Raw genomic sequence first — 19,280 nt, forward strand, 5'->3', positions numbered from 1 at the left:
TCTATACAGTCAGCAAAAACAAAGCCAGGAGCTGACTGTGGCTCAGATCATGAACTCCTTATTGCCAAATTCAGACTTAAATTGAAGAGAGTAGGGAAAACCACCAGACCATTTAGCTATAACCTAAACCAAATCCTTTATGATTACACAGTGGAAGTGACAAATAGATTCAAGGGATTAGATCTGTTAAGAGTGCCTGAAGAACTATGGATGGAGGTTCGTAACACTGTATGGGAAGCAGTGATCAAGACCCATCCCCAAGAAGAAGAAATGCAAAAAGGCAAAATTTTATCTGAGGAGGCCTTACAAATAGCTGAGAAAAGAAGAAGAGCTAAAGGCAAAGGAGAAAAGGAAAGATCTACACATCTAAATGCAGAGGTCCAAAGAATAGCCAAGAGAGATAAGAAAGCCTTCCTCAGTGATCAATGCAAAGAAATAGAGGAAAACAATGAAATGAGAAAGACTAGAGACTTCTTCAGGAAAATTAGAGACACCAAGGGAACATTTCATGCAACGACAGGCACAATAAAGGACAGAAACAAAATGGACCTAACAGAAGCAGAAGATATTAAGAAGAGGTGGTAAGAATAAACAGAAGAAACCTACACAAAAAAGATCTTTATGACCCAGACAACCACGATAGTGTGATCACTCACCTAGAGTCAGACATCCTGGAATGTGAAGTCAAGTGGGCCTTAGGAAGGACCACTACGAACAAAGCTAGTGGAGGTGATTGAGTTTCAGTTGAGCTATTTCAAATCCTAAATGATGATGTTGTTAAAGTGCTACACTCAATATGCCAGCAAATTTGGAAAATGCAGCAGTGGCCACAGGACTGGAAAAGGTCAGTTTTCATTCCAATCCCAAAGAAAGGCAATGCCAAAGAGTGCTCAAACTACCGCACAACTGTACTCATCTCACACGCTAGCAAAATAATGCTAGCATTACTTTCAAAATTCTTCAAGCCAGGCTTCAACAGTACACGAACCAAGAACTTCCAGATGTTAAAGCTGGATTTAGAAAAGGGAGAGGAACCAGAGATAAAACTGCCAACATCCGTTGGATCATCGAAAAAGCGAGAGTTCCAGAAAAACATCTACTTCTGCTTTACTGAGTACACCAAAGCCTTTGACTGTGTGGGTCATAACAAACTGTGAAAAATTCTTAAAGAGATGGGAATACCAGACCACTTGTCTCCTGAGAAATCTGTATGCAGGTCAAGAACCAACAGTTAGAGCCAGACATGGAACAATGGACTGGTTTGAAATTGGGAAAGAAGTACGTCAAGGCTATATACTGTCACCCTGCTTATTTAATATATATTCAGAGTACATCATGCAAAATGCTGGACTGGATGAAGCACAGCTGGAATCAAGATGGCAGGGAAAAATATCAATAACCTCACATATGCAGATGACACCATCCTTATGGCAGAAAGCGAAGAAGAACTAAAGAGCCTCTTGATGAAAGTGAAAGAGGAGAGTGAAAAAGCTTGCTTGAAACTCAACATTAAAAAAGGAAGAACATGGCATCTGGGCCCATCCCTTCATGGTAAATACATGGGCAAACAATGGAAACAGTGACAGACTTTTATCTTCTCAGCTCCAATATCACTGGAGATGGTGACTGCAGCCATGAAAATAAAAGATGCTTCCTCCTTGGAAGAAAAGCTACAACCAACCTAGACAGCATGTTAAAAAAAAGAGACAATTACTTTGTCGACAAAGGTCCATCTAGTCAAAGGTATGGTTTTTCCAGTAGTCATGTACGGACGTGAGAGTTGGACTATAAAGAAAGCTGAGTGCCGAAAAACTGATGCTTTTGAACTGTGGTGTTGGAGAAGACTCTTGAAAGTCTCTTGGACTGCAAGGAGATCCAACCAGTCCATCCTAAAGGAAATCAGTCCTGAATATTCATTGCAAGGACTGATGCTGAAGCTGAAACGCCAATACTTTGGCAACCTGATGGGAAGAACTGATTCATTGGAAAACACCCTAATACTGGGAATGATTGAAGGCAGGAGGAGAAGGAGCGACAGAGGATGAGATGGTTGGATAACACCACCGACTTGATGGACACAAGTTTGAGCAAGCCCTGGGAGTTGGTGATGGACAGGAAAGCCTGGTGTGCTCAAGTCCACTGGGTCACAAAGAGTCAAACATGACTGAGCAACTGAACTGTACTTGTAAAGTCCTAGTTTTAAAAGGAAGAATAAAAGCTGCCCCCAAATTACTATTTCACATTATTAGGACAAAATCAGAAATGCAGAAATCTAAAAGAATTAGTTGGTGCCAACATCAGTTTGTGCTCTCAGGAATATTAAGTAAAAATGAGTATTATTTCCACTCATGTCAATATAGGTTGAGACATTTTATAACTTCCTACAGGAAGTCCTATTCATTTCTCTCTTACAATGAAACAGTTTAAAAAATGACAAAACGATCCACATTACTTTGTAACATGGTAATAATTTACCTGAGTTGCAGCAACAGCAGAGGGTGCAGATGACCCAGCTGATGGGGAGAGAGCGCCCACTTGCTGTAAATGCCCAGAAGGTTGCTGAGGTAAATGAGAACTGGAGACAGGAGTACTCGATCCTGAGCCAGATACTACATTTGGAAATGATACTGCTACATCATTGCTGTTATAAATACCTATAAGGGAAAAAAAGGTCTTATTAAAATATTTTATAACTTAGCAGTCGAATCTGTCAGAGACACGCAATATTAATCAATATGTTAGAGTACCCATATTTGCTCCCGATCCTTCCCACAATGATAAATTTTATTGGTTTAAAAAAAAATGAATAAAAACTGACTTTTCATAAAGCAGGTGTTTTAAAGAACCTAAGCCATTTTTTACACATCAATGATGGTTTGCTAAGAGACAGAAATCACCTCAGGAGGTGCTTTGTAAGAATAATAATAAGGGTTTTAGGAATTCCTAAAAGAAATGACATGTTTGTTAAACTGCAAAATGAAGTAATTAGAAACTGTATAAAAATCACCTGGTAAACCTTTCAAAAATGCAGATAGTTAGGAGCCAGAGCTCATGAACTGAGAAGGTCTGAAATGGTAGGAGACTCTGTCTTAGGAAGAATATCCAGATTACAATGCAGAAAATAAAGGGAACAAGACTAGACATTCCAAGAACAACAAAAAGCTTGATGCCACTGGTGGACACCCCCTCGGTGAGAATGAAGAGTACCGGTGGGTTCTGTAGACATTCGAGAAGTAAAATAAACAGGACTTTATGACTGACTGGATGGGATATCTAAGTACGAGTCAAGGTGGCCAGGGACATGGAATACGAGATGTTGGATGCATTCATGGATCAGAGAACACAGAAAAGGACTATGAAGACTTGAAAGCATTTTCAGTGGCACCACAGGGGTAAAAGCCAGAAAGAAAGAACAGGAGCAATCCTGTCTAGAAAAGTGGATGGGAAGAGAACAGAGAGAGAACATGAACAAAAGTTAAGAGGAAACAAAGAGTTACTTAAAAAGTGCTCTGTGGGTTTCTTTTAAAAAGATTGGAGCTCATGTTCTTATACTGATGTCTAGGAGTCCAAGGAAAGGCTCTTTAAGGATACAGGTTAAGAGACAGGAATCCATATAAACCAGTGGGCTCTCAATCAGGGGTGATTTCGCTCCACAAGAGACTTGACAGTGTCTGGAGAGATTTTTGGTTGTCAAAACTAGGACGCGCTATTGCATCTGATAGGTCAATGGTGTGTGTGGGCTGTCATTCAGTCCTGTCACGACTCTTTGTGACCACATGGACTGTAGCACACCAGGCTCCTCTGTCCATGGAATTTTCCAGGCAAGTGTACTGGAGAAGGTAGGCATTTCCTCCTCTAGGGGTAATTGCCAGGGGATGTTGCTAAACATCTCACAATGAACTGGACAGCTCCTCAGAACTAAGAATTATCTGGCCCTTAGAGTCAACAGCAAAAGAAACTGAGAAATCTTGTAATAAACCAGGGCTCCTGGGAGGCAATAAGACCCTAAGAACCTAACACAGAGGAGAAAGCAGGGGAAAAAAGAATCTAAGCGGGCTGTATTAAAAACAAAAAACAAAAACAGTGAGAAAACACAGCCCTTGAAGGCAATAACTAGTTATCTATAATGACAGTACAATTTACTTTGTGTCTAAAAAATACAAATACTATTAATTCATAATATATATATAAAAGTACCTATAATCTTCAAACAAGGGGAATAAAAAAAAAATTGGGACATTTTTAAAGGTCTTACAGCTATAATTGAGGCTCCTAAGACCCTTTTTATATCTACCATTTCTCCAGGAAAAAAAAAAAAGATAATTACTTATTCACTCAACAAATGCATTTATTTCCACAAACATCTGAGAGCTCACTGCTTACCAGACATTATTCTAAGCCCTAAAGATACAAAGCCATTCAAGATATGTGGTCTCTGCCTTCAAGAAGCTTAGTGGAAAAAAGAGACAATTACAAAAGACTGTGAAGAGCACTGTGACAGAGACATCCTCGGGAGGCTGGGAGTGCATAAAGAGGGGCATCTGACCCAAACGTGGAGGGAGAGACTGTGGGTGAGAAGGGTACCTGTAAAGCCCATTCCTAAAGAAGCTGCAGGACAGAGGAGAAGGGCATTTTGAGGAAGAAACATGCCACAAAGAGCCAAGTAGATTCCAAGAGCTTATATGTACCACCCATGCAGCCTAAGCAGAAATGAGGCTAAAAAATAAGCAGGAATCAAGAACAGTAAAAATTAATGTGTTAGAAATTTAGAGACAATAGGAAACTACTGAAGGACTGTAAGCAGAAGTTTGGTGTGACCAGATTTTGTGTTTCAGCAAAACATAAACCGCAGGCACAATGCTGAGAACAGCCTGGGAAAGAGGTTTAAAAAGAGACTGAGAAAGCTGTTAAGGGCTACTACAGTAATATTGATGAGCAAAAATATTATTTTTTAAAAACTTAAAGCAACAGCAATAAAGAGACATTACAAAAATAACATTCACAGGACTGGAAACTAATTATATTTGAAGAATAAAAAAACAGAAAAGAGTCAAGAATAACTCTCAAGCACCAGTAAATGGATCACAATAAACTGGAAAATTCTGAAAGAGATGGGCATACCTGACCTGCCTCTTGAGAAACCTGTATGCAGGTCAGGAAGCAACAGTTAGAACTGGACATGAACAACATATTGGTTCCAAATAGGAAAAGGAGTACGTCAAAGCTGTATATTATCACCCTGCTTATTTAACTTATATGCAGAGTACATCATGAGAAACGCTGGGCTGGAGGAAGCACAAGCTGGAATCAAGATTGCCGAGAGAAATATCAATAACCTCAGATATGGAGATGATACCACCTATGGCAGAAAGTGAAGAACTAAAGAGCCTCTTGATGAAAGTGAAAGAGGAGAAGGAAAAAGTTGGCTTAAAGCTCAACATTCAGAAAACTAAGATCACGGCATCCGGTCCCATCACTTCATGGGAAATAGATGGGGAAACAGTGTAAACAGTGGTTGACTTTATTTTTCTGGGCTCCAAAATTACTGCAGATGGTGATTGCAGCCATGAAATTAAAAGACACTTACTCCTTAGAAGGAAAGTTATGACCAACCTACACAGCATATTAAAAAGCAGAGACACTACTTTGCCAACAAAGGTCCGTCTAGTCAAAGTTATGGTTTTTCCAGTGGTCATGTATAGATGTGAGAGTTGGACTATGAAGAAAGCTGAGCGCTGAAGAATTGATGCTTTTGAACTGTGGTGTTGGAGAAGACAGTCCCATGGACTGCAAGGAGATACAACCAGTCCATCTCCAGTCACCCAGGAGATCAGTCCTGGGTGTTCATTGGAAGGACTGATGTTGAAGCTGAAAGTCCAATACTTTGGCCACCTGATGCAGAGAGCTGACTTACTGGAAAAGACCCTGACGCTGGGAAAGACTGAGGGCAGGAGGAGAAGGGGATGACAAAGGATGAGATGGTTGGATGGCATCACCGACTCAAAGGACATGGGTTTGGGTGGACTCCGGGAGCTGGTGATGGACAGGGAGGCTTGGCGTGCTGAGGTTCACAGGGTCGCAAAGAGTCGGACATGACTGAGTGACTGAACTGAACTGAGTGACTGAACTGAACTGAAGTGGGTGTGAGAGTGGTAAACAGCATTCACTGAAGCAGGAACAGCAACTGAGAGCACCCAGCACTTGTTACTACGTGTAGGTCACTGTGCTAGCACAACAGACCAATGAAGTACTATTACTCCCATTTTACATATGAGCAAACAAGTTTAAGGAACTGAACTAACCTGTTTAGTGACCTAGTAGATGGTGGAACCAAGAGTCAAATTCATACAGCCATCGGACTTTACAACTGAAACCACTTCCTAAATACATGTTTGAGGTTCAGGTTGAACATCACAGTCTTTGAGATGCCTATGGGACACAGAAGGCCTAGATGGTCTAGAAGAGAATGTGGGGAGTCTGAAGCTTAGCAGAAAAATCAGGTCTAGAGATACAAGGATGTCAGAAGGATGTCAGGTCTAGAGATACAGGAGTCAGAAGGATGACAAAGATAGAATAAACATGAAAACTCAAAAAGGCTTTCTGCTGGCCTGCTAACTATAGTTCATATTAACCAGAAACTTCACATTAAAAAGCCTAGATTTCTATTTTCTTCTGAAAAACCTGAAGTTCTGTTCACCCTGATAATGTATCCTGAAATAGCAACAATCCACTGGAGTTCTGGACGGGGCACTGATTGTTTAATCCATGTGAGCCCCTCCATTCATTATTCATCACCTTTTCCTCATTCATTTATGTCATCTACTTGGATCCGTTAAGTAACTGATTATAACAACCTGTGATATGGACACTGGTCCAAGGCAAGGAATGGAAAAATGAGATCACCCAAAGAAGTTCTCAGTGTGATCAACAGAAGAAGATTAAAGACAGGACCTAGGGAACATTACCATTTAACGGGTAATTTTAACATTCAACAAATATTGAGGTACTAATTATTTGAAAAGGCACTGAAGACAGCAAAGAGCACAAAGGAATTCTTCCTTGCAAGAACTCAGTCTCACAGCAGAGCTCATAAGTACTCATAAGCCACTAGATACAGGAGGGAAACACTAAAATTATATATTTTCAAACTTTTCAGTGCATAGCTTATGGCTTTGCTGTATACAGCAGCCCTATATACTGGATAGAGAATTTTAATCCTTTTATTAACTTACCATACACATTTTTGGGTTTCATTATAAAATATTTCAAAATGTTTTATATCATTTTGATATCAATTGAATATTGCAGAATTGACCTGATTTTACAATATTCCACAAATATTTATGTGCCTTATATGATCAAATGTAATATGTGCTGCTAAACACACTAAAAAAAAAAGAAAACAGATACTATCCTTGCACTCACGGAGCTTACAGTGACGGATCCACACATTAAATAATCACACAACTATTAGTGCTATGATGAAAAAGTAGAATGTGCTATGACAGAATATGAAGGGTAACTTAATTAAGATTCACAGTACAAAAAGGAAAGAAAAAAAAAAAAAGGATCAGCAGTAAAGAGCTGAAATCCTTAGGGGTGGTCTCTATTTTTACTTGCCGAGAATTCATTCCCATTTCTTTTTCAAACAGCACCCTATTTTCCATCAGGGATATACTCCTGGCCAGGGATGAATATGTGATCTAACCTGATGTGGAGCGTTTCTGCTGGGAACTTACACGTTTAACACATGCCCACCACGGCAGAGAACGGTCAGACCTAAGTTAGTCTAATACTACTAGTAGTCTATTAGGTTCTTGTTCACCTGGCCCTGGAAACTACTGTTTCTCTCCTCCCAAAGGTTTTGGATGAGGTTTTTCTACTAACTCTCTGTGTGGTATAATAAGCAAAGAAACAAGATACTCAAAAATGAAGCTAGAATCCAGCCCAAGAACAAGTTCAGGTAGAACTCTGCAGGCAATAAACAACTTGCCAAAATCACAGTAATGGAAAACTATTAAAGCATTTTAACCTAGAGAGTAACAAGATCAGAATAATATTTTTTAAAGATCACTTTGAATATAATGTGAACAATGCCTTAAAAGACAATAGAAGGGGACTTGCCCGGTGGCACAGTGGATAAAAATCCAACTTGCCAATGCAGGGCACATCGGTTCAAAGCCTGGTCCAAGAATTCCAAGTGCTGTGGACAAACTAAGTCCATGTACACAATCACTGAGCCCACGTGCTGCAACCACTGAAGCCTGTGTGCCTAGAGCTCGTGCTCCGCAGCAAGAAAGGCCACTGCAACGAGCAGCCTGTACACCACAACAAAAAGCAGCCCCCATTCACTGCAACGAGAGAAAGCCCAAACAAAGCAACAAAGACTCGACACAGTCAAAAATAATTTTTTTTAAAAACAGACAACAGAAGAGTGGAATCAGGGAGCTAACTTTAATCACTGCAATACTTAAGGCCAAAGATTTTATTTAGCTTAAATTTGGTGAGAATTATGGAATGAGCGAACCAGAGGCTCAGGACTGAGCCTCAAGGAATTTCAACACCAAATCAGGATGAAAGGGAAGCCACAAGAAAACTAAAAACAAATGGTCAAAACAGTAGGATAACCAAGCTAAGGCAAGAAGAAGAGAAGGGGAAGTGATGTCAGATGATCATGAAAAAAGAAAAGTGAAAATACCCATCTGAACTTGGCAATGTGAAAGCTATTTCCGACCTAAGTGTAGTAGTAGTTGCAGAAAGAAGCCAGTATGAAGTGGGTTAAAAAAAAAAAAATCAATCAATCAATGGGGGAATTTGTTTCTGTCAATGAGGGAGATCAGGCAATGTAAAAATCTTCCTGATTAAAATTACCTAAAAATGAATGGTTGAGCCTAAAGAAAGAAAAAAACCTTAGGGGCCAAAATGAAGAGGAAAAGCTTTAACAGCTGCCCTAGAGCAGCCTCTGTCCGAAACCTAAGAGCGTGGCTTTAATGCTCACAAGGAAAAGAGTTAAACCTTGGGTCTCCAATGGAGGAAAAGCTGAAATTGGTAAGACCTTGTTTATATAGTTTAGACTTTACAAGGGCTAGACTTTGAGGGGAAAGTTAAGCTTTTCCTTCCCAACTCCACCCCCAAAAGACTCTCACAAAACACAAACCCCCAAAATCACAGCATACACAGGGAGAAAAAAGTTTTTCCAATTTGATCTCAGCTTTGAATAAAGGATGGAAAATCTGCCTTGAGATTCAAATAGGTTGACAGCCTTGTCTTCAAATAGGTTTGGGGGTTTGTATTTACACCATGTTCCTGGTCTGGTAAATCCCAAACGTTAAATTAACATACGAAGGGGTTAGGCAGTCTTGTCACTCTCTGAAGGGATACATCCTCAACTCAGAATAGAAAATGAGAGTGCAATCCAAAATTAGAAAACAAGGGAAGAACAATCCTCTTTCTCACAAGTTAGCATATATAAACATTAAAATCTGACTGTCTTCTAAGAACCTTAGAAAATAGGAACCAGCAAATAAGGATTAGGACACAAAGATTTCAAATGATTAAGAACCTAAGAAAAGGAATAAAAAATGAGAGAAAGAACAACATTCTATAAGAACCTGAGATTATCCTGCTGTGGTAAGCAGAATTCGAAAGATGTTTCCCAAGTTCCCCCTCTCCTGGTTATTCAACCAAACACTAATCTAGCAACTGTTCTGAAGACACCTGGCAGATTGAATTAAGGTACTGATCAGCTGAACTTAAAATAGGTACATTATCTGGATATAAGGATGGGCCCAGTGTAATCAAATGAGCCCTTAAAAACCAAAGAAGGGCAGGATAGCCAGTGGGAGATGTAGAAGAGAAAGCAAGAGAAATGCAGCAGAAGGCAAAGTCAAAGGAGATTCTAAGTACGAAAAGGACTCAAACCATCACCTAGGGGCACATGTGCAAGGATGAGCAAGAAGCCTCTAGGAGCTAAGGGAGGCCCTCAACTGACCAGTATCAGGTAGTGAGGAAGTATTAAAAGAACAGTGGAGACCTATAAGAAGGTCATGGAGCCATCTTAAAGGGCTCCCAATGGCTAATTGTGAACAATTTGAGCATCACAACAAACGGATTATAATCCATACAAATCTGTAAGTCCACAGTGAAATAGACTGAAATGATGAAATTCCTCATCATTCTGATGAGGCATAACTATTTAATTTACAGTCTTTCATTTCAAACTCATGCCCATCGAGTCAGTGACGCCATCCAACCATATCATCCTCTGTTGTCCCGTTCTCTTCCCACCTTCAATCATTCCCAGCATCAGGGTCTTTTCGAAAGAGTCAGTTCTTCACATCAGGTGGCCAAAGTATTGGAGTTTCAGCCTCAGCATCAGTCCTTCCAAAGAATACCCAGGGCTGATCTCCTTTAGAATGGACTGGTTGGATCTCCTTGCAGTCCAAGGACCTCTCAAGAGTCTTCTCCAACACCACAGTTCAAAAGCATCAATTCTTTGGCACTCAGCTTTCTTCACAGTCCAACTCTCACATCCATACATGACCACTGGAAAAACCATAGCCTTGACTAGACAGACCTTTGTTGGCAAGGTAATATCTCTGCTTTTCCATATACTATCTAGGTTGGTCATAACTCTCCTTCCAAGGAGTAAGCGTCTTTTAATTTCAAAATCACTACAGATGGCAATCACCATCTGTAGTGATTTTGGAGCTCAAAAAAATAAAGTCTGACACTGTTTCCACTGTTTCCCCATCTATTTCCCATGAAGTGATGGGACCAGATGCCATGATCTTCGTTTTCTGAATGCTGAGCTTTAAGCCAACTTTTTCCTTCTCCTCTTTCACTTTCATCAAGAGGCTTTTTAGTTCCTCTTCACTTTCTGCCATAAGGGGGGTGTCATCTGCATATCTGAGGTTATTGATATTTCTCCCGGCAATCTTGATTCCAGCTTGTGCTTCTTCCAGCCCAGCTTTTCTCATGAGGTACTCTGCATATAAGTTAAATAAGCAGGGTGACAATATACAGCCTTGATGTACTCCTTTTCCTATTTGGAACCAGTCTGTTGTTCCATGTCCAGGGCCAACTGTTGCTTCCTGACCTACGTATAGGTTTCTCAAGAGGCAGGTCAGGTGGTCTGGTATTCCCCATCCCTTTCAGAATTTTCCACAGTTTATTGTGATCCACACAGTCAATGGCTTTGGTATAGTCAATGAAGCAGAAATAGATGTTTTTCTGGAATTCTCTTGCTTTTTCGATGATCCAGGGATGTTGGCAATTCTCTGGTTCCTCTGCCTTTTCTAAAACCAACCTGAACATCTGGAAGTTCACGGTTCGCATATTGCTGAAGCCTGGCTTGGAGAATTTTGAGCATTAGTTTACTAGCATGTGAGATGAGTGCAATTGTGCAGTAGTTTGAGCCTTCTTTGGCATTGCCTTTCTTTGGGATTGGAATGAAAACTGACCTTTTCCAGAGCTAAATTCTTAAAAACAAGAAAGAAAAAACCAGACCAGGTCCATTAAAAAAGAAAAACGCACAAAGAATTCCTAAAATTTAAAAACACATTCACTAAACAGAAACAATAATAAAGAAATTATGAGTGAACAAAAAGCGCTAAAGAAATTAAATAGATATAGCACACAGAGATTAACAAGTGGAGATTATAAAAGAGAGGGTAAGGAATATGAAAGGTGAAAATCTTAAAAAATGTCCTCAAGAATAGAAAGAATAGGAAGAGTAATAATTTGAGATATAATGGTTACAACTGGGTCCAGAACTGACGATAGACACGAATTCTCTCAATGAAAAAGCACAGAAGATCTTCAACAGGGGTGTGCGCATGGAAAACGGTCTGAAGCTTAGGCACACAAACAGGAAAGGGATTAAAACAGAGTCTGGGGTGTTTTTTCAAGAGGAAAGACTAGAGCATGTTTAGATGCAGATGGTCAAAGATAAGTGATAGTGAAAGAGAGGGTAAAGAAACTAAAATGATAAGGTCTCACTGTCATAAAATGATGGCATAAAAAGGATAGATGAGATCCAGATCACAAGTAAGGATTAGCCTTTGACTGTAAGAAGGACTGGAGAGAAAGAAAAGAAGATGGATACAAATCAAGCACAGTTGCAGAACTGGGTGTTGAGAGATCAAGGTTTTCATAGGAATAAAAGACAAAGACATCTACTACAGTGGGGACAGGGAAAGGGGAGGAAGAACTGAAATACCATGACAAAAATTGAGAGCTTCCTAGTGATGTGTACTAATGTTGCCAAGTAATGTAAATGTTACTCAAGGCTAATATCAGGAACCTAAACACTTAGCTCAGATGAAGTATAAAAAATATAGGTAGTCAGGTTAATGAAGGAAAGTACTAAACTAAGAAGAGATAAGACACACCTAAACTGGTATCAATCATAAGCCTAGATGAGAAACATCATGAAGTTCATCACACAGTGATTTATTTTTTAATTTACCTTAATAAAAAAGAAGGTATAGTAGGAAAAAAAAATTGTCCAGTAAAATGAAGATCATAATCTTATTAGATGTGGCAGCTGTTAAAACAATTATTCATTCTTCATGAAAGATTTTTTGTTATTTAAATAAAAACATAAAAGTAACAACAACATTCAATTTTAGAAAGTGAAGACAAGGAAAAAACTACTCTCAAATCTTTAACATAGTTACTATGATAATTATGTCTAATATTTTATTCTCTATATTTCTGACTCATCCAACTAGAATCTGAGCACCAAGAAAACAAGAATCATAAGAAATTGACAATCTTCTACCATAGAGTCATTATTTATGCATAATAATACACAACTTGTTGTTCTGGGTTTGATGTCTGGGAAAATATATCCTGGATATATCCGGAAAATATATCCAGGATATATTTTCAAGTTATTAGATAAACTTCCTAAATAAAACTCAACAATCAAATCTAGGTGATACCGTAAGAAATGAGTATAATTTTCACATTCCCAGTACTTTCACTTTTCCTCTATGATAAATATCCCTGTAACTCTAGTCTTTTCATATGTTGTACCATTTCCTTAGAAAAGTAATCACTTCTATTTAGTCCTTTGCGATGTCCTTAAGAAGCACTTCATAGTTAAGAGTCCATGTTTTAGAATTCTTTCCTTTCTTGATATTTCTACATTTTCCCTATAATGTGTCCAGATGAGAATTTTTTCTTCACTCTTTTTTCTTTGGCACTCCAAGAGCTGTTTCAATCTAAGACCTCTTTTTTTTTTTTTTTTTTTTTTTTTAAAGAAAGTTTATCTCCCTTATTTCTTCACATTATTTCCTCTTCTACATTCTTTCTCTGCCTTTCTGGGGCTCCTGTTATCTGGATTCTACTTCTATCCTCCTTGTTGTTCAGTCACTCAGTCGAGTTCGAATCTTTGTGACCCCATGGACTGTGTGTAGCACGCCAGGCTTCCCTGTTCTTTTTTAATTTTTTTATACAGATCCTTTCCATCTTTCTATAGATTTCCTTAATCTGACCTACCCATTAATTATTTTCTTCCTTGGCTTTATGCATTGCTATTTATTCCATATATGGTGTTCTTTATTTTAACCATTATAATCTTCCATACCTAAAATTTCTATCTTTTTATAATGTTTTCTTAGTTTAAAATTATTTCCTCTCACATATTTTATATGTTTATTACACTGATTTGGTCTCTCTCCATAGTTCCGTTAAGGACTGATCTGGGTAGAAGGTCAGATTCTTAGGTCTCCTAAATCTTGACACACCTAGAAACAACTTTCAATATGAGCTTTCTAATTTGGAATAAAAATATTAGTTGCTTCTAATACTTTTGGAGCATGATGCATGCTCCACAAGCATCATGAAGAAAAATATGAGAAGCATAATTCCAAATATTTAGCTGTTATTACATGAATATATTATTCTATCAGGAACAGGTATATACATCAATCCACTCCAAGTAGCTACACTTTAAGCATCAGGTAAAATGTTCCATTCTCTGGATATCTCGTTCCCGCAGATAAAAGTAATTTCCTCTGACCTTGAACTCTTATTATACTATAGATCATTTAAGAAGTTATAACTATTATCTGGAAATTATTTATATACACAGTTCTTTTCCTTTTAGATTTTATGTTCCCAAAACAAAGGTCCATATAGTCAAATTTTCCAGTATTCACGTATGGATATGAGTTGGACCATAAAGAAAGCAAAGCACCAAAGAACTGATGCCTTCAAATTGTGGTGCTGGAGAAGAGAGTCCCCCGGACTGTGAGGAGATCAAACCAGTCAATTCTAAAGGAAATTAACCCTGAATATGCACTGGAAGGACTGATGCTGAAGTTTCAATGCTTTGACACCTCATGTGAAGAGTCAACTCACTGGAAATGAGCCTGATGATGGGAAAGATTGAAGGCAAAAGCAGAAGGGGGAGGCAGAGCATGGAATAGTTAGATAGCATCATCGACTCAATGGATATGAATGTGAGCAAACTCTGGGAGACAGTGAAAGACAGGGAAGCCTGGCATGCTGCAGTTCATGAGGTCACAAACAGTAGGACACAACTTAGAGACTGACAACAATAACAAAGGCAGGACCCACTTGCAGTATATACTTATTTCCCCAAAGCAAGTAACCAGGATCTTAGATATAGAAACAATATATACTTGCCAAATGAAAAACAACCAAGACACTCTTGAGAAGGAATGTTTAATACTGCAGATACTCACAGCCTGCAAGATTTGTTTTATTAATATGTACAACTGATGTTTTTAGGAGAGAGAAAAGGATAGAGTAGATGCATACATTAATTGGTTTAGAGTAGGAAATTCAGAATATACATGCTTATTCTCAACCATTCCAGAAGTAACACAGAGATACATTATAGAATTAGAGAATTGTTATAAATCAGAGAATATGGTCTCCGATTCTTCTTTCTCTCAGTGAGAGAGAAGTGTCACAGATGTAGAAAATAGCCTTTAAAAAAATCAAAGACTTAGGTAGGCTTCTAAATCTTGACAGGTAAATAGTTTACGGAATCTTAAAACCCAACATACCATGTCTTAACAAATTCAAACAAATACAATAAGAACATGATAGAGTTCTTCATCCCACCAACCATCCACATTTATGGAGAATTCCTTTCAGTTATCATTTCTGTGACTACAGGTCTCTAATGCTGCTTTATATGGAAGGCTCCCAAGCTACATTAGGATTATTAATTTAACACTATTATCTATTTTAGAACCATGCCTGAGTTTGGTACATACCTATGGATTTAAGTTCCTGCTCTGTTAGTATAAAACTGTCAACATTGTCTAAAGAAAGGACACACTTTAATTTTGAATTTTTAATAAACCAATTCCTAAAAACTACCATGACAGACAAGTTGAAAAACTTAAGACTTATGAGAAGGAAAATCAGTACAGTTAAAGTCAAAACGGGAAGAGGTTAGTAATTATATATTTATTTTTCACTAAAATAAAAAGGTAGCACTCTAAATAAAGGTATTATCAAATAGCAGCATCATTTAATTTAAAATAAATTCTTATAAATTCATGTCCATTTATACCAATTCCTTCAATGAGAACTTTTCAGATTCTTTTTCTCTTGTAGTTTCAATGAAATGCTTATACATTTCACTTTGTAAATAAGATGCATACTGCAAATGACTTTTAGCCCCAGTGGCTGATTCACCACTCATATATTAATGTCCTTATGTGTTTATCACTTACAAGTCTTGAACAGCCATCTTTCAGGTACTTACAGAAATCTGCAAAGTAGCCTGGATGCTTCGAGATGGAAAAAGTCTTACTGTTTTATCTGTAATATATATCTTATATTACTTAGCAAGGCTATATAGTAGTTAGTTAAATTCCCTCCTCCTTAGGAACAAATACCAAAATCAACAGCAGTATTTGTTGTATCTTGGGGTGTAACAATTTATTGTATAAAAATAACATACCAACTAATTCGGTAAGAAGGAAAAACAAGTCTATTGTGATGAAAAAGAAATTAGATCTAGAATGATCTAGATCCACTATTCTCAGTCTCCACACTATTCACACCAACAGCTTCTCCCATCAGCGATGCCTCATTACACACAGTTAATCTCAGATGATTCACAGAGGGACTGGGGAACAGTTCTGTCTGGGAAATAACTCATCCCTGTTCTTAGATCTCTACCTCAATCCTGCCTTGAAAGAAGAAGGGGACATTTATGAAGAGAAAAAAAACCTAGTTTCCTACAAATCATTCTGAATAAACCTGAGAAGGCAATGGCACCCCACTCCAGTACTCTTGCCTGGAAAATCCTATGGACGGAGGAGCCTGGTAGGCTGCAGTCCATGGGGTTGCTACAAGTAGGACACAACTGAGCGACTTCCCTTTCACCTTTCACTTTCATGCATTGGAGAAGGAAATGGCAACCCACTCCAGTGTTCTTGCCTGGAGAATCCCAGGGATGGGGAGGCCTGGTGGGTTGCTGTCTATGGGGTCACACAGAGTCGGACACGACTGAAGTGACTTAGCAGCAGCAGGATCCCGTTCTTGAGAGAGAATATTCCCCCCAAATCAATTAGCATTCATATTATTCTTAATTCTATAGCAGATATCTATGAATAACTGGTTGACATTACTTTGTCTCCTCCATCAAATGAGATTTGTTTAATAAGCATGGTTGTGACAAACTATAAGCACCATAATTAAGGGAATTTAAAACCTTAGTAAATGGGGCACTGAAATCAATTACCAATATTACTGTGGTGAAAACAGATCTAAGCTCTTTAGCTACTTTAATCTACTATTTCAAAATTATATTAAAAGTGAGACTTGAAGCTAAACAAATGAAGCAACTCTACTTTTGCAGCAAAGAACCAAGTTACTACTGTGACAGAAACAAGATGGCCTAATGCAAAAGCTTAATTTCTCAAGAAAATAAACACATTACAGAAATATATAAAACCTATTCAAGGTCTATGTAGCAACTGACAACAATTTATTCATTCAACATTCATGGAGAGTCTACTAGATGGTAAGTTAAATACCAGTGAAATAAAGAGTAAAATCCACTGCCTATGCTACAAGGCTTTACAGTCTAGTGAGGCAGAAAAACTATAAACAAACAAATAATTAAACCACCTAGAAAGCACTAGAGCAAAATCACGCTTTAAATAGGATGATGAAAATCAGGCTGATGATGTGCTAGGTTTTAACTGGACTATGAAACTAAACTGCAATCCTGTATACATAGTACTTGTTTCATCATTATTTTAAGTGTACTTGCCAGATGAAATCTAGAGGTTAAACTTAGAGTTCAGTAATATCATAAAATCTAAATTCTATCACTCAAGCTAGCTAGCTCTAAGGTACCACCATGAAACAAAATGTTATGAAATACAAGGCACTTAACTTCACAGACACCTATTTAAAATTTACTCCCCACCTAGCCCCATTGTTTTTTGAGCAAACTCCAGAAGATAGTGAAGGCCAGGGAAGCCTGGCGTGCTACAGTCCATGTGTTGCAGAGTCAGATACGACTTACCGACTGAACAACAATACTGTTGTTCAAAGCCCTCAAATGACTATTTTTTTTTGCCTTTCCAAACTGCCTTAAAAGTTTCCAAAATTTACTAAAAGGCTTTTACATTCTTTCTCCTATCTATTCAATTCTCTTTTTCTGTTAGGACAATAATTTTAATATTATTTCAACTCAAGTTTCCTAAATTTCTCTCATAAAACAGAATTCATCCTACTTGAGGCTATTTTTAAAATATATATTTTGGCGAAGTGCTTTCCTAAAAGTAATTTTCTTTGTATTGATGATATTCTTACTTCCTTATCAAAAAATACCAATTTCAAAAGTTTATGGAATATTTTACACACTTTCAAAAAACCCACCATCATTAAGTCCTAAGATCTTCTATGAGAAACAGCAAATCAAGAAATACGCTCAAAATTCAAAATGACTATTCAACATACAATATGTCTTTGGTGCTTATACTTTCATTAGTTTTTCAAAGCAAGTCTTACAGAAATAGCAAATTTTAATTTTATAAAGTTCTGTATAACAAGACATTTTGAGATGTATCAATACTAGAGGGCGAATAAAGAAAGTAATCCAGTTTAACGCTTCAGAATCTCAGCATTCTAACAGAAGAGTTTATGGGTTTTTTCCCCCCCTCCACAAATGTGAGACAAGTATGACTAAGATACAGATTACAGAAACAAAAACAACTGTCTGGAACAGCAGTAGAAACAGCATGAATAAAGCATTAGACCACCAAGTACACCAGAAGTGCAAGGTTTTTTGTTTTTAGTTAATGTCAATAGACGGGGAAAAAAATTTCAGGAGATAAATCTATGCTTAGTTTTAAATTCTACTTTCTTTAGATAAAGACAGATGGAAGGTCATACCAGCAGATACAACCAAAGTCTAAATCACTGATTTTTGCAGTCAGCAGTCTATCAGGAAACTGACTAGGATATACTCATGCCACAAGAAGTAGGAGAGAAAGGTGAGCCTGGAGAGGCAGGTGAGTCCAGGAAAAACTTCTTATGCCTTGTTAAGGACTATGAATTTATCCCATCAACACCAGGATTTAAGTAACACAGTGACATGGTCAAATCTGCATCTTTAAAAAAAGATCTGAGATCAATAATCTAACTTTCTATCTTAAGAAATTAGAAAAAGAGCAAACGAAATTCAAAGTAAGCAGAAGGGGGAAAAAAGGCAGAAATACAATAAAGAACAGGAAAACTATAAAGGAAATTAATGAAACCACAAGTTGGTTTAAAAAAACACAAAACTGCTAAATCTCCAGCTAGACTGACAAAGGAAAAGACTCATATTACTATAATCAGGAATAAAAGGGGACTTTACTACACATCTTATGAAAAAAAATTTTTAAAGGATTATAAAGATAATATTATGAATAACTATATGCCAACAAATTTAAAAATCCAGATGAAATGGGCAAATTCTTAGAAACATCCAAAATATAAAAACTGACCCAAGAAGATATAATTTTTCTAAAAAAAAAAAAAAAAAAAACCAACCAAACAAACAAACAAAAAACAAATGCCCAATAAAAACATAAAAAGATGCTAATTCATGAGTCATAAGGGAAATGTAAATCAAAACCAAAATGAGGTACCATTTCACATCCACTTGGATGGCTATAAAAAAAAAAAAAGGAAGTAGTAGTCTTGGTGAGGATGTGGTAAAATTGGAACCCTCGTGTACTGCTAATGGAAATGTAAAATGGTACAGCTGCTGTGGGAAAGAGTTTGGT

The 19,280-nt window shown here is 37.7% G+C and overlaps 1 protein-coding gene across 6 annotated transcripts in view; it reads right to left on the reverse strand.

Moving 5' to 3' along the window:
* MLLT10 (MLLT10 histone lysine methyltransferase DOT1L cofactor) overlaps positions 1 to 19,280 on the reverse strand; it is a 210,452-nt gene that overhangs the window by 28,859 nt on the left and 162,313 nt on the right. For all 6 annotated transcript variants that reach the window (XM_044928157.2, XM_044928156.2, XM_044928158.2 and 3 more), the window contains exon 14: positions 2,476 to 2,654. In XM_044928157.2, coding sequence (XP_044784092.1) covers positions 2,476 to 2,654 — 179 coding nt within the window. The remainder of the gene's footprint in view (positions 1 to 2,475; positions 2,655 to 19,280) is intronic.

The sequence above is a fragment of the Bubalus bubalis genome, chromosome 14 (genome assembly GCF_019923935.1).
Source record: "Bubalus bubalis isolate 160015118507 breed Murrah chromosome 14, NDDB_SH_1, whole genome shotgun sequence".
NCBI lineage: Eukaryota > Metazoa > Chordata > Mammalia > Artiodactyla > Bovidae > Bubalus > Bubalus bubalis.